The 14,582-nt window shown below is 39.2% G+C and overlaps 2 protein-coding genes across 3 annotated transcripts; one reads left to right on the forward strand and one right to left on the reverse strand.

Moving 5' to 3' along the window:
* Positions 1 to 589: 589 nt before the first annotated feature.
* mpdu1b (mannose-P-dolichol utilization defect 1b) lies at positions 590 to 4,364 on the forward strand. Of its 2 annotated transcripts, XM_027015546.3 has the most exons (8): positions 590 to 736; positions 1,267 to 1,332; positions 1,427 to 1,559; positions 2,044 to 2,129; positions 2,282 to 2,400; positions 2,503 to 2,613; positions 2,749 to 2,798; positions 3,047 to 4,364. In XM_027015546.3, exons 1-8 carry the CDS (start codon positions 613 to 615, stop codon positions 3,063 to 3,065), a joined length of 708 nt encoding a protein of 235 aa, XP_026871347.2. In that variant the 5' UTR covers positions 590 to 612; the 3' UTR covers positions 3,066 to 4,364. The 2 variants fall into 2 exon arrangements, with proteins under 2 accessions (XP_026871347.2, XP_026871346.2); XM_027015545.3 differs by lacking the exon at positions 2,749 to 2,798.
* A 4,077-nt stretch (positions 4,365 to 8,441) lies between these two features.
* On the reverse strand, positions 8,442 to 11,631 carry sox19b (SRY-box transcription factor 19b). Its single transcript, XM_027015559.3, has 2 exons — positions 10,652 to 11,631; positions 8,442 to 10,305 (listed from the first exon to the last, which is right to left on the reverse strand). Exons 1-2 carry the CDS (start codon positions 11,284 to 11,286, stop codon positions 10,059 to 10,061), a joined length of 882 nt encoding a protein of 293 aa, XP_026871360.2. The 5' UTR covers positions 11,287 to 11,631; the 3' UTR covers positions 8,442 to 10,058.
* Between the last annotated feature and the right edge of the window lie 2,951 nt (positions 11,632 to 14,582).

The following is a 14,582-nucleotide window of genomic DNA, read 5'->3' on the forward strand; positions in this document are numbered from 1 at the left end:
TCTTGCTTTTTAAGTAAAGTTACTCTAGCAATTGTTCATCAATCATCAGTGTTCCTCTGTCAGTTTCATTTAGGACATTTGTAAAAGACATCCAGATTACATATTTTCTTTAATTTAATACTGAAGTTACACAGTCTTCAGGAACATTCACTGACAGAGACATTCTGTTTTACACATAGCGCAACACAAACTGTCTGAGATTTTAGCAAACCAGTGAAGAGCGATCCAGTGAAGAACCAACAGTCTTTTTTAACCAAACCACCTGGGATAAACATTGTTTTTAATTACAATGTTGAAACCTTTGTTACTGTTGAAATTTAAAAAGTTAGATTATTTCTTACAATTAAACATTTTGTATTTGAATGCACATAAGAATGGCAAAAATACTGGTATGACTAAAAATAGTTAGTTAGTTAATAGTTAGTTCACAAATTCGTTTTCTTTAGAGTTATCATTACACGCTTTGCCACTGCTGGGTGCTTCGACATTTGCTTTAACTAAAATAAGATTAAAACAACCGGAACAAAACAACATTGTCACGATTCCCCCAAAGAAAGGGAGGCTTTATAGTGCGGAACATTGGAAGATGACGTTACATTTACAGTGGGCAAAATGGCGACATCCGAAGAAGCTGTGCTTACATCTTTTATGGATCCTCTTAAAGACATTCTGGTGAATTATTTAATGCCAGAAAAATGTTACGACGAGTTTTTTCTACATTTTAACTTTCTGCACGGTAAGACAAATCAATTCTAACCTAACAGAAGCTTTTAAATATAGACTCAAACATGTTTTGACTTGTCATTGGTTTCTGCTAGCTGTCTAACTATAGTTATTGAGTTATAAACCTCTAAATTAGCTTATGTTATCTGTCTAGCTATTTGGATAGTTACCAAATGATGACTAGAAAATTTGTGAATGCATGTTAAGAAATTCAATGCATGCAATAGTCATCGAGATGTGCAGTGAAGAGCGACGGGTTCCACTCACAGATCGCTACCTAACGTTAGTTGTCAGCGATCTGTCAATTGCACGCCTCTTCCCCAAGTGAAGCTTAGGCTGATTGATTGATTGATTGATTGATTGATTGATTGATTGATTGAGGCTGACTAGCTAGTTAGTGAGATTGATATTTTAGATTTCATAATTGTGTAAAGCGAGCATTTCTTTAAATCAAGATACAGGCGTGTCAGATAGCTGAGTATTGTAAAGGCACACGCATCGCTGATTCGGTTGGTTTCTTAGAGATTTGCTATAATCCCACAGTTACTTGTCTGAAGATAATTATAAGCAAAGGTTTGGGCATTGGAATCATCCTTGGCTCTGTACTGGGTAAGGAACTAACACTATTTACAGCCTTTTCCACTGTTTTAGCGCTGCACTAGTTAAACCTACATTTGGTCAGGATTGTCTTTATTCTCCACAGTGAAGTTGCCTCAGATCTTAAAGCTGATTGGTGCCAAGAGTGCAGAAGGTTTGAGTTTTAAGTCTGTGCTGCTGGAGCTGTTTGCAATCACAGGCACTATGGCCTATAGTATTGCCAATAGCTTTCCCTTCAGGTATGTTCAGGTGCCTGTCCACATTATATAGTATACCTGTGTTGTATGAAAAGTGTCTTCCTCCATTCAGTCCAATGGTATCTGCTTAGAAGCACAGAAGTCCAACCTTTGTTTTAAGCAGTTTTAACTAATTTGCCATCTTGCTAAACTTTGTCATGTAACAACTTCTAACAACCCTCACATGTGTTCAGGGATTTGTAGGTGCCATTCATGTTGTAACTGAGAAGTCAGTGAGACTACAGGCTTGTAACACATTTACCTGCTGGAGTTTTCAGTCCTTCAGTGCACACCATGCTCCAGCATGACAAAGCCTAAACAAAATGGGTTGTAATTGGATTTTCTCGTAGGCTTCTGTAGATTGTAATAGTTGATGTGATACCTGGGCACATTTGCCTGTAAAACTCATTCAAAACATATTAAGTATGCAGAATTTACTGGGACATGACTTCTTGTCTGCGGAATTCATTGTGTTTTTAATCCACAGTGCCTGGGGAGAGGCCTTATTCCTTATGTTTCAAACCATTGCAATTGGGTTTCTTATACAGCATTATAGAGGAAGCACCATCAAAGGTAAAAAAACACTTACAAACAATATGACACAACTTGCTAACTCTAATTTCATTTATGTTGATCACCAATTGCAATAAATAACCTCTACCAAGATCTGTCTCAAAGACAAGTCTTTAAATTAACATTTATTATTTTATGTGTGTTTTTTGCAGGTTTGGGCTTTCTTGTCATCTTCTTTGCCCTGCTGGCTGTCCTCATCTCTCCTTTCACTCCCATGTCTGTTGTCACTACCATGCAAGCCTCCAACATGCCAGCTATAATATTTGGACGGGTATCTGACCAAAAGCTATAGTCCCACATAATTGACAAAATGAATCAAAAACAAAACGGTGTTGAAGCTCATCTCTGCTTTGGATCGTATGCTTGTTTTCAGCTAATTCAAGCAGGCACCAATTACAGTAATGGCCACACAGGACAGCTGTCAGCTATTTCTGTGTTTCTGCTGTTTGCTGGCTCCTTGGCCCGAATATTCACCACAGTGCAGGTGTGTTACAAATATGGTAGTGAGTGAAATAAAATAAATAAATAAATAAATATAATGTGTATCTAATATTTCTCATTAGGAGATAAATGGTCTTTGTTAGCACTTTATACTTAAGGTTATTTAATCTATTTCTAGGCATTTTACTTAAGTATGCATACCTTGTCAAATTCCTATTACACTGCCAGGTAATGTTTGTGCTTTTCTTCTTACATTAAATAAAAACATTATTCAAGCCATTTCTATAAATCTTCTGTGCTAAATGCTAACTTTTTTTATTTTATTTTATTTTTAGCCAAAAGAAGGTTGCATTAATGCATGATTATCAAAGAAGTCAACAAGAGATTGGCAGTCTAACCAAAATGATTGTGATTACTGTGCTTAGGCTCCCAATCCGCTTTCTATTTATTTATTTATTTTTGGTGGGTTTCTGTAGGAAACTGGCGACTCCCTGATGGTTCTCACCTATATCATCTCGTCGTGCTGTAATGGACTGATTGCTGCTCAGGTCCTGTATTACTGGAATGCCAGACCAGCCCTCAAGAAGAAAACCGAGTAAACCAGCTGCACAGCAGTGAGGAATCGAATGACTCATACCTCAGTGTCGACTTCACTTAGCTTCCTGCTCTAAACAGCTTCTTGAATCTGTTTGTAAACTTGGAACAAAATTGGTGTATGTAACATGCTGCATCTGTTCTGAGGTTTGTTGTTTAAGACAGAGGTTCCACTGCGTTAGAACACACTTTTTGCCAGTGAGGTATGGAGGTATCCATATACTGTTCTGCATACGGATGGACACCTCTTATCACATTCATTCTCTAAGGACACTGTTGTGACCTGAACTGTAGGACCAAAAATTCAAACGAGGGACCTTCTACGTCTAAATTTTGATTAACATTCCACTGACTAGTGCTACATAAATTCATATGTGACCATGTACGATCTAGTCCAGTCCTTTTAGGTTAATAATTTCCTTATAGCTCAGGGAAATGAACACCTGTTCATATTTTAGAAATCTCTAAAGCCTCTACACACTAATCGTGTTTTAGACTTCAGCACTGTCTGGTTGCTTTGCGATATAGATGTAGAGATCCTCATCAGGATGCTGAAGTGAAGCAGAATAAATGAAAATGTCATTTTGGCTTTTCCTCACACCTATTTTGTGGAAGAGTGTTGAGACTTAAGAGATTTTATCCAGTCATGGTGAATGGAAAGGGTTTTGTTTTGTCTTCAAGCACATGTAAATTACATAATCAGAAGTATTTGGTTTTTTTTCCTTGTTTTTCATCTAATAATTTGTGTTTTTGTTTTTATTGTAGAATTAGACAGCCTGAATTTGTAATTTATGATGAGGCAACAATTTTTAGAATGTAATGGATAATATATAAGTATTATCCTTTGCACTTTGTCCACCGAATTGCTGTACTGTGGATCAATAATGAGGGTTAATCAGATAAGACATACACAACAAGCTAAATGGCTGTAGGAATGGTTGAATTATTTATTTTTTTTAATTACTTAGTTATTTGCAAACTAGTTTGCTTACTGTTGCCTTGCCAGTTGTTCCACCTAGTTAAATCTGGATCGAGGGAATTCAGAAATTCAGTTCACAGTTTACCTTCAGTGTGTTTCCAATACGTTACATCTAGCACCATATAATATTAATTCAACTTCTGAATTAAAAGTGGAGCCAAAACTGGTTATGGCATTGCATAATACTGCTGAACAATCCATAAATCTAACAAACAACAAAATAGTATGTGGTTGTGTGAATTCATATTGCCTGTAGAGGGTAGTAGAGTAACTACTACACATTCCAAACTATTCAAGAATTTACCAGATCTGAGATCAGACTTACATTTAATTCTCCTTCCATTCCTGCTTGTGAAAGTTCATGTTGCATTGGTGATTATACATCAATTCAGAATATATTTTATGGGCAATTTATCTTGGGAGTTATACCGGGTAGTATCAAGGTCAAAGTAGCAAGCAGTTGATGGGCACTGCACTTCTGTTTTATAAATGACAATACACCCATCTGTATAAGGGACATGTCAGTACTTCTACAAAACAAACTTAAAAAGGAAATGGTGCAGGGGTCCACTCTAAAATGAGAAAGTTTTAAAAATAGAAGGGTATCCAATGGAACACAGTGGGATAAACTTTATCACCCCGTGTGCTCCTGGGAGATCTACTCTTGGGGGCTCTTCTCCAACAGTGAGATTTGTCGGCTTTTCAGAAGTACAGCTGTTCAGATCTCTTCGGTGTGTGGCCCAAGTGCTTATCTTCCCCCCTATCTGAGAGAATACATGTTCTTCACTCATATCTTTTAATCGAGGGAACGCACCACTGCCTTACCTGTGTGGGGGATTTTGATGATAACAGCAAAGCTGTCGTGTGACAGACCGGTTTGTCAGATTTTTAGAATTTAAAACAGAACCACTCACCTTCCAGAATGAGAGTGAAGAATAAACATGCGGTTCAAAAACAACCTAATGCATAATGTATGAAATAATAGATTCTGTGGTTCTTGACCAGCAATTTTTTATCTTACTGTGCAACATCTTGACTCCCCCCAGCCCTCCCTCCTGCTACCCCATCCTCCCTCCTTCTGCTTACCTGCTGCAGGACCAGTCTAGCCCAGGGTGTGGCTCATTAGGGTTAGTTGTCAGTCATTCGCACTTGGCAAACACTATTAGGTGCATTAGCTGTGCTCTAATGTACACATGCTCGGTCAAAGCATTCTAGCAGGCATTCAAAAAGATGGGCTCTGACCCCATACCCACCTGAGGTTTCAGTTGCAAACCTATCTTTACACTGGTATTTAATGTCCATCACGTGCAATGTAAACGAAAATTTATTCTTAGCACCTAAGCATGTTTTAATGTTTTTAAGTTTTGAAAAAATATTTTAAGTTTTACGAAGTCATAATCACAAACCTCCCCCCGTCTGCTTTTATTCGTACAGATTCTCTGTATGTATTCACATTTAAGACGTAGCAACCGTGTATATTTTTAAACCAAATAGTTCGGCTTCACTGACTGAGATGACTTGACACACAGGGAACTGCCTCACAGACACTGCTCATCACGGTGGCAGTGTATCCTCACCTTGCCAGGAGAGAGGTAAATGAACAGCCGATACTTGTGTGTAGCTCTGTGCCAGTCATTTGAAGTCGAGTCTATATGTTTCAGTGACTAGCTGGAGCCTGTGTTTCTCACCTGATCACAAACCGTGTGAATCAAACAGGGCCAATGAAGCGATTACAAACACAACCTAAGCACCTTGCCTACATCAGCTCAACATGCTATCCACACCAATCTAGCAGCAGCAAAAATGTTACCCTTGACAGCAACTGTTGAGAGATGTGGCAGAAACGTCCCTCCCACTGTGAGGAGACTCGTCTGTTTGATGTTTCTTTCGTTCCCTTTGAATATTTTGCATGAGGATAGACAATAACAGAGATGAGGTATGGTCTTATTTCATTTTGAGATAGCTATATCAGCTCTTAAAAACATTTGTCCATTCGGCCAGTTTGGAACTACTGCTATCTAAATATCTAATTCTATTTTTGACAGTAGGATGATAAGGTGGTTGAACAGATTACCACACTGTCCATACTTGGCCACTGACAGACACAACAAGCATTATCGGTCACATCTAAGCCCTGCCTACAGAACTCCCCTGTTATTGCGTGACAGGCGGTGCGCAACATTGCTATGTGTGGGTGAGTCAAGCATGCGTGTACACTGCGTTGGTGGCATTTCAACCAACCGTAACAGCGTTATTTAAAAAAAAAAAAGATAGGAAAAAATCTTACACCCACTCACTCACCTGTGCGCAAACAAAGTTTGGGCAGTCTGTCAACGTATTGTGCAAGTGGTTGATGGGAGTAGTTGTGTGCGCATGCGCAAAGAACTAATCCGCCTATTCCTTATAAAGAAGAATATATTTCAAACTCTGGGAAAGGTTTGGCCTACCTCTTAGACCAGAATTGTACTTCACTATTTATACTATTTGTTTTCTTGTAAGCATATTAACAGCGTTATTTGGCCTACCTCTTAGATCTGAATTGTACTTCTCTATTTAGCCTTTTTTTTATCGTAAGCCTTTTTTTTTCATCGACTAAGTGTTTGCGCTTTATTTTCCTTTAGTTCAGCAGTTTCAACTGTAACATTAATACATTGTCTAGAGACAAATGTCCCCCTTTCTCCCGTGTGTGGCGTGCGTGCGGGATGGGAGCGGCTTGTAGGCTTCCCTCGGAATGCAGGTAAATAATACGCGCCCGTCTCCATGGTAACATGTACTGTTTGTTTTACTGGTATGGTAGGCATACTGACGTCGTACACCCATTCGGTTGTAAAACAGAACTTTTGATCGGGGGAAGTTTTACGAAAGCATCCAAACGCAACTGTGTATTCCGGTTTTTATTTAGCCCATATATCACAACTTTTGCTAATTGGCATTATCTCCTACGCACTTCCTTACCAGCCTATCGAAACCATGGTGACGACTTGTGGAAGCCTCATTACTCGTTGCTAAGAGATTGCATGTGTTCAAGAAAATCCTGCAACCCCATTTCACACCCCGCCCCGGGTCTTTGTAAACTACCAACTTCTCTAAAATCTACCCGCTATTACACACCTTATAACCTACCGAGGTTGTACTTCAGTAACTAACCTAACATTGTTAGAAATGGGTTAGTTGGGGGGCGTCTGTGAAACAGTACCCTAAGATACATACACTTGTAGACTGATTTTTAAATTAATAACTGACTGGGCAGTAGAGCAGATTGCTTCCTATAAAATTGTCAGTCGATAAAAAGAGGCTTGAAGATTTGTTTTTAAAGAGAAATAGGCTGATGTCTAACCTTTAACAAGTTACACTAGGCAGTACATCGGTCAGATTAGCAGGCAGTTGATCAGGCATTGCACTTTAAAAAGAACAATATGCCATCTGTATCAGACATGCTAGTAGGCTAGCTGTATGAAAAACTTTTAAAGCATTAAAAGAGTGCAAACATGGTAAGGGGGTCCCCTCTAAAATTAGAAAGCTAAAATAAAAATAGTTCAACAGAGGTATGTAGCTTTCGTATTGCTCCACCCCTCCCCTTGGCCTCCGATTAGCTGTATTGGGCTGTTTTTATTTCCATTATAATAGGCCCAGTGGATCGTCGCGAAAGGGTTAAGCCCAAGTTGGAGAGGAGATGACGGCAACACTAATTTTCTGCACAGCGGGGAGCGCTAAAAGAGAACAAAGCGGTCGAGGAGTGGCGTTCTGGATTCAGGGGCTTTACTATGCACACCTGCGAACTCAAAAGCATCGGACAATATGCCTCAGAAACGGCCAATTACGACCCGACCTACCACCCGCTTTCAGCGCGAAGAAGGATGGTCGTGTTGAGGACAAGGACGGAGAGCTTCTTTTAGAGATGCAATTTAAATAGCTAGGCCACGAATTATTCGACCCTTTATTCTGATGTCAGCGAACATCCCCTGCAAACGGCGAGAGTTCTTCTCTTATCTTTCCCGTTTGAAAATGCCGCCCTGCTCAAGCCTCCCTGTTTCTGAAAGCATTATTGCTCAACGCGTCTTAAATTAGACTTCAAACTAATTCACATTCTGCACTGCTAAGGGTTTTGGTAACGAAGCTCTTGGAGTCATTCAAGTGTTCAGTTGTGACCTGGGGTAGCTTACCATTTTGACGCGGGGGGAAGCTACCAAGTTGTATTTTAAAAATATTAGCTTTGTGTTTTTAAGACCCTTATTTCCCCCCCCCCCATTTCATGCCTTAAAAACTTGATAGATTCGTACAAAAAGACAACCTTTTTTTTTTTTTTTTTTTTAAAGTTTACATTTATTTTTTTTAAAGTTTTGTTTATGCAAAAAGACCCTTATAAGGGCCATAAAAAGGTTTAAACTGTACAAAAGATTATTTACAAACATTAATGCAAAAAGGACTTTAAAAATGACATTGAAACAGCAAGTTGCATACGCACTTGGATGGCAGATGTAAACATTCACTCATTAATATAAATTACAACATTAATCTTAACTCATTAGTGACTACTAGATTGCTAGCCTAAAACTGTACTGAGAACTGAAATGGTATGTAGACTTGAGCAAAACCACTTAAAAAAAAAAAAAAAAAAAAAAATCCACAAGCTGTTTCTCTGGCCAAAAAGGACAACCACCATTATTAAAGACACACCCTCCTTTTCCAATTCCCCAAAGATAAGAAGGAAGAGCCCTTCAAATGTAGTACGAGTTTAACACTAGTTCTGCGGCAATACTTAGTATTGACCAGAGGGAAAGATGAGTGCATTCTGATTGGTTTAAAAATCATTACAGGGGAAGTCAGTGCTAGAGATAGTCACTGTACAGATTGTACAGAGTTGCATTGTACAGACATGTTATTACTTTTGTTCCACATCAAATTGCATTTTACTACTTTATAATTGGATTTTGATAATACATAAAACCGGTGTCTGGCTTAGCTATGCTCTGGTAAACTAAGGTAGACTTCATGGTCAAAATAATTTGGTTTGAAAGGCAATAGCCATTATGCGATTGTTCCCTTTCAAATGCCACACTGAAAGATAAACCAGTTTTAATAAAAACAGTTTCAACATCCCAAATGAACTGATCCGCAAAGCCTACTCCAAGCCAAAAAGGGAGGGAAAAAAAAAAAAAAAAAAAAAAACACCACACTTCCCCCTTTCACAAACTTCACTGCCGTCACCCACTGAAAAGGTTATACCATTATTAAAGGCACTAGAAGATGTACACTTAATCATTCAACATGCAAGATCAGCCATCCAGTCAACTAAACACTTCAGTTTCCAGGAGCTCAGTGGTTCACACAGCAAAACTAGTTTATACATGCTCCATTAAGGTACAATTTAGAATCTCATTAGCCATCACGATAATGACTGGCTGGCATGATTTCAACATGTCTATCCATTTCAACATGTATATTCTACATCTCAGTTTTATTTTTGATCGCGATTGCCCATTACTGCATGGATTATTCCAACCTCTGTAAGCACAGTAAAGCATACAAATGCACATCACCATATTTTGAGATTCTGATCATAAGGCAAGTGTGCGCGCAATAAGAAATTAATTCTCTTCCCCCACCCCCCCAGTTAAAATATGAATGCTGTGTATAAGCGCACATTAGGAACCCCATTGACTTTCATATAAAGTTCTGCTGAGAAATTCCTGTGGAATGAACTTGCAAGCGGCATTAAAAAGTTTTATTCTAGGCAGAAACACGCTGCAATAAATCTAGCATAAAAAAAAAACGGGGGGCTCCAAAACAAGAGGTAGAAAATGATCGTGTGCAACAGCGGCTCAGAACATTCAAGAATCCATACGGATTACTCGTTGCATGGCAAGCCCATGTAATGACCCAGCTGAGCTAATTCTAGTCATTTTCCTCCCACCTCATATGTGCGTGAGCGGCACAGTACTGCCCAGATAGTGCTGCTGGACGCTGGGATAACCTCTCTGGGCTGCAGGATCCCCTATGTCCCCTCCAGGGATATACATGCTGATCATGTCCCTAAGGTCACCCTGAATGGCCCCGCGATGGTGTGTAGCGGCTCCAGTGGGGGAGTGGGGCAACGGCTCAGGCTTGACCATGGACATTACCGGGCTTGGCTGCTGGGGACTACCGCTGTACGGCATTGGGCTGGAGAGAAGATCAGAGCCAGATGATTAGAATGCGCGTCACAAGTAAGGGAAGGATTTAACTGAATACAAACTTTTGCACACAGTCACAGACAACTCACAAGAAAGTCTTTGGATAATAGTCTGTACTGTTACATAGTACACAGAGGGGAGGGAGAACCCTTTAACAAAAAAAGTATACCCAGCAAGTTAGGCTAATAAAAGAAAGCAATAATTTACCTGTGCGCCATTTCCTTAAGTATCAAAACGAACAATAGTGATAAACCAGAATCATAGTCTTCGTCAAATCGAGCAAATTTGGCATGCATCTTACAGAAAACTTCAAAAACGTAAAAATAAGCGTTTACCTATAAGAGTTTGCGCCATTCATGTAAGTCTGTGCTGCTGACATAGCCGTAGGATACTGGAGAGCAGAGAGATCGTAGCGGTGAAGTTGCTGCGGATAGCCGAGTGCCTCGCTCTGCATGCCCGCATATCCTCCCGTGTGACCCCAGCCGTAACTCTCCATTCTCGGGCTCCCTCCTTGTCCCGGTGGCAACAGGTTGCCGGCCGAGAGTGGGTACTTGTTCACTGGATTTTCCTTTTTCAGGAGTGGCTTGGTTTTACGGCGAGGTTTATATTTGTAATCAGGATATTCCTTCATATGGACAGCCCGCAGACGCTTCGCCTCATCAATGAACGGACGCTTTTCTGCGTCCGTCAGAAGTTTCCACTCTGCACCCAGACGTTTGCTGATCTCGGAATTATGCATTTTAGGGTTTTCTTGTGCCATTTTCCGTCGCTGACCTCGGGACCAAACCATAAAAGCGTTCATAGGCCGCTTTACCTTGTCCATTGGGTCCACACCTGATGAACAAGCAGATTTCGTACCTGGGTGTACGTTTCCAGACGCACTGTCTGGAGACATTACTTGGCTGTTCGAATGCGAATTCTGTTGACCTGATGAAGTTTTAAGTTCATGCTCCATCATGCTATACATCATTGTTGTCTTGTCGTTGCGGTTAAATATACGCGTAAAATAGTCGAAAATCAGAATGGCCTCAGATCAAACAAATGCGTCGCAGGTGCAGCCTATTGCCGCATGTTTCCCGGCGACGCGTTTGCCTGACTAGAAAGAAAGAAAAAAAACTTATCAAAATCATACAAAAAGCTTCCACGTGTCATAAAATGCTCACCATTTAAACGCTTTGAGCCTTCAGCGAACACAGTTCGATGTCTGAAAGAAAGAAAAGAACTCAATCGAAGCTATTCTATTCCTAGTCTACAAGCCCACTTGTTGAAAAGTGATTGACTCTGAATATTAACTGAGGGACAACAAACACTCTCTCCCCCACTCGTGGTTTTAGGGAAAATTGTATTCCTCATCGGACCAATCAAAATACTGAGACCCAGCTAATTTACATTAGCCTAACTACAGCAGGGGTGTGGCGAAAACGCACTTGTTGCTTGAACTTAGAGAAAAGCGATTTCCTCTGAGCGAAAACCCTTGTGACATTTTATATATCAAATCTTAATACGCCTTTTGATATTTTATGACGATTCTACATTCCGTTATTTTTTGTTTTCTCTGTCCTATTATTATACCCAGTATATTTTAATCAGACATTCATGTTTATTTCTCTTTTTTTTTCCAGTATTATCATTTAAAATATTATTTTTTTTCCACGTACCTCTTTCAAATATTTAATATTAGTCACGATGGATTTTATGTTGTGATTCAAAATAGAACATACCTGTGTACAATAATATAATCATTGCAAAGGTTTGGAGTGAAGAGTCCATTCAGTGTTAATTTTTGTATTAACATTTTGTAGTAAACCTTTCTAATTTGCAGGACATATGTGCGCCTTTGTATCCTTAACTTTGTCATGTTTTGAAGAATCGTTCTCTATCAACTAGTTTCAGTATTTTACTATCATTTTAATCATCACTGCACCAGTGTCAGACTAGTGTGAAAGCTAAAGATGGGGGAGTAAACTCTTTTGAAAAGTAGTTGAAAATCAATATTGCAAATCCAAAATAATCTAATAATTCTGGTGCAGTGTAACTAAAGTAGAACTAAAATTACCTTTGGAGGTTTTCTGACATTCACAATCTTTAAAAATGGATTTTAAAACAATTTAAAAAAAAAATGCAAATCCTTTTTGTCTATGGTTAGGTTTAATTTATAAGTAAAACTGCCCTCAATTATCAAAAATAGCCCAGGTTGGCAATGTTGTTGATATGATTTTATTGTGCCTTTTATACATGTATTATATTGTTGTAACCAATCATTTCTTTCAGATACATGTCAGGTGATCATAAATACATGGAAAGATTTGTGTCCCAAACTTCTCCTTTGATGATAATTTATGATGTGTGCATGTCAAAGAGTTTCTGTGGGTGTGGGGTTCTTACTTTGTCAGCCATTGCTTGGGGGTGGGGGGGTTGCAGGAAGATGATTTTGTGTGGACACAGGTGTGTGACGTAGACTGCAGGTGCGTGAGTAATGAAAAGTCCGCTTGTGATTGACTGTTACACCCATACGTCAATCAAACTGAATTGTGGGGCTCCAGTCTCCCATTTCTGTATCCACGACAACGTCGTCTTGGATCTTTTCCAGCAGTCTTCCTTTCTCTTTTTTCTGCTTCCTGCTCTCTCTCTCTCTCTCTCTCTCTCGCTCTCTCTCTCTCTCTCTTTCTCTCCCTCCCCCTTTGTGCTCAGATTAATCAGCCTGATTTTTCAACAAAGACGACTCAGGACCTCAAAGTTGGTGCGCACATGCACACGAGGTATACCTACTGAGTACACATGCGCCACCCTTAACTGGCTGTGAACATTCTAACATTCTGCAAAGCCCATGTTTCAGGAGTTCAAAAATGTACGTCTGTAAGTCTTAAACAAGTTAGGGCAAAGCTATTTTTCCATGTCATTCAAGCACCCAAATGACTGGACTCTAATCTAGTCTAACATAACTATCTGAAAATACCTTTAATGGAACAAAGTTCTGTTCAGTAGCTGAAAAATGCTCTATTTGTAGTTAACTCTTTGCACTGAACTAAACACCAACTTGTGAAGATAAAAGGATTGCACAGATCAGATTACCCTTTCCAAAGAAATCCTTTACATCTGTGTTAATAGTGTTGTTTTCCCTTAATGCACAGATATTTGCATAAAGTAATTGCTCCTATGAGTTCCATAAATGTATTCTTAACAAGCACTGGTGGTGTTGTCTTAGATCATTTATAAACAGAAACATTCTGGATCGTTATGCTCTCTGCATGAACTTAATTTGGTAAAGTATTTCCTAAGGAGGTTCCCAACTGTCTGTAAAAGAGGTTGAATCTAAATAAAAATCACATTTTTATTTTAACAGAAATGCCCATCCTTTAAATCATAGTGGTAATCTGTTTGGCTTTACCTAAAATAGTTCAAATGAAACAGATCTGACAGATTTTAGTATAGACCATTATTACTCACACTCATCATTGGAAATTCATTAGGCTGCTAGTTTTGGGGTCATTAAGTAATCACTGTGACACCTTGGTGACTTTTCTCAGTGCGTAATATGACATCTTCCTTCACTGTGCAGGTGCTAATGGTTAGTAGCTACAACTGGTCTAAGTTTGAGGCTTCGAGCCTTCACTTGCTGTAGCTGAATGCATACAATCTTGGGTGGAACCCAGTCATATTTACACTGGAAATACATTATCAGAATCATCAACAATGTTGTTCTTGCTGTAAGAATAACACTGGACAAAGTAGGGGTTAAATTTTACTTTAGCTATTTTGATATTTGGCACAATCAAAAAAGCATAAATGGGAACATAAACTCAATCTATGGTGGAATAAATATAGAAAAAATAGATAACTGATATATAATACATAGAGCATATATCTGAAGAAAATTCCAGGTGAGTAGCTGCAATGTACTGTATATCACAAAAGTAGATACAAGGCTGGGCTATGAAAAATATCAATTTTAACAGTTCCCATATGATCCCACTGAATCCAAATTACCATCTATTGTGAGATGTGAGCTTACATCTGAAAGGATAAGGAAAAGAATTGAAATGGAAACAAATCTGAAAGAATGGAAATGAAGTGGGATGAAATGGAAATGAAGTGGGATGAAAATGAAGAGATGAAGTACGTGATGCATCAGGAAAGCCAGAATTAAGAAGGAAGGATGAGGAGAAGATAAAGAAGAAAACAGAAGCCCAGAGGGGAATAAGGCAAGTTGGAAAGAGTGCAGTTTGTCCCTGAGGCCTCCCTGACAGGCTGGCTGAATGGAGCCTC

Source organism: Electrophorus electricus, chromosome 13, assembly GCF_041902795.1.
Source record: "Electrophorus electricus isolate QZ-2024a chromosome 13, ASM4190279v1, whole genome shotgun sequence".
NCBI classification, from domain to species: domain Eukaryota; kingdom Metazoa; phylum Chordata; class Actinopteri; order Gymnotiformes; family Gymnotidae; genus Electrophorus; species Electrophorus electricus.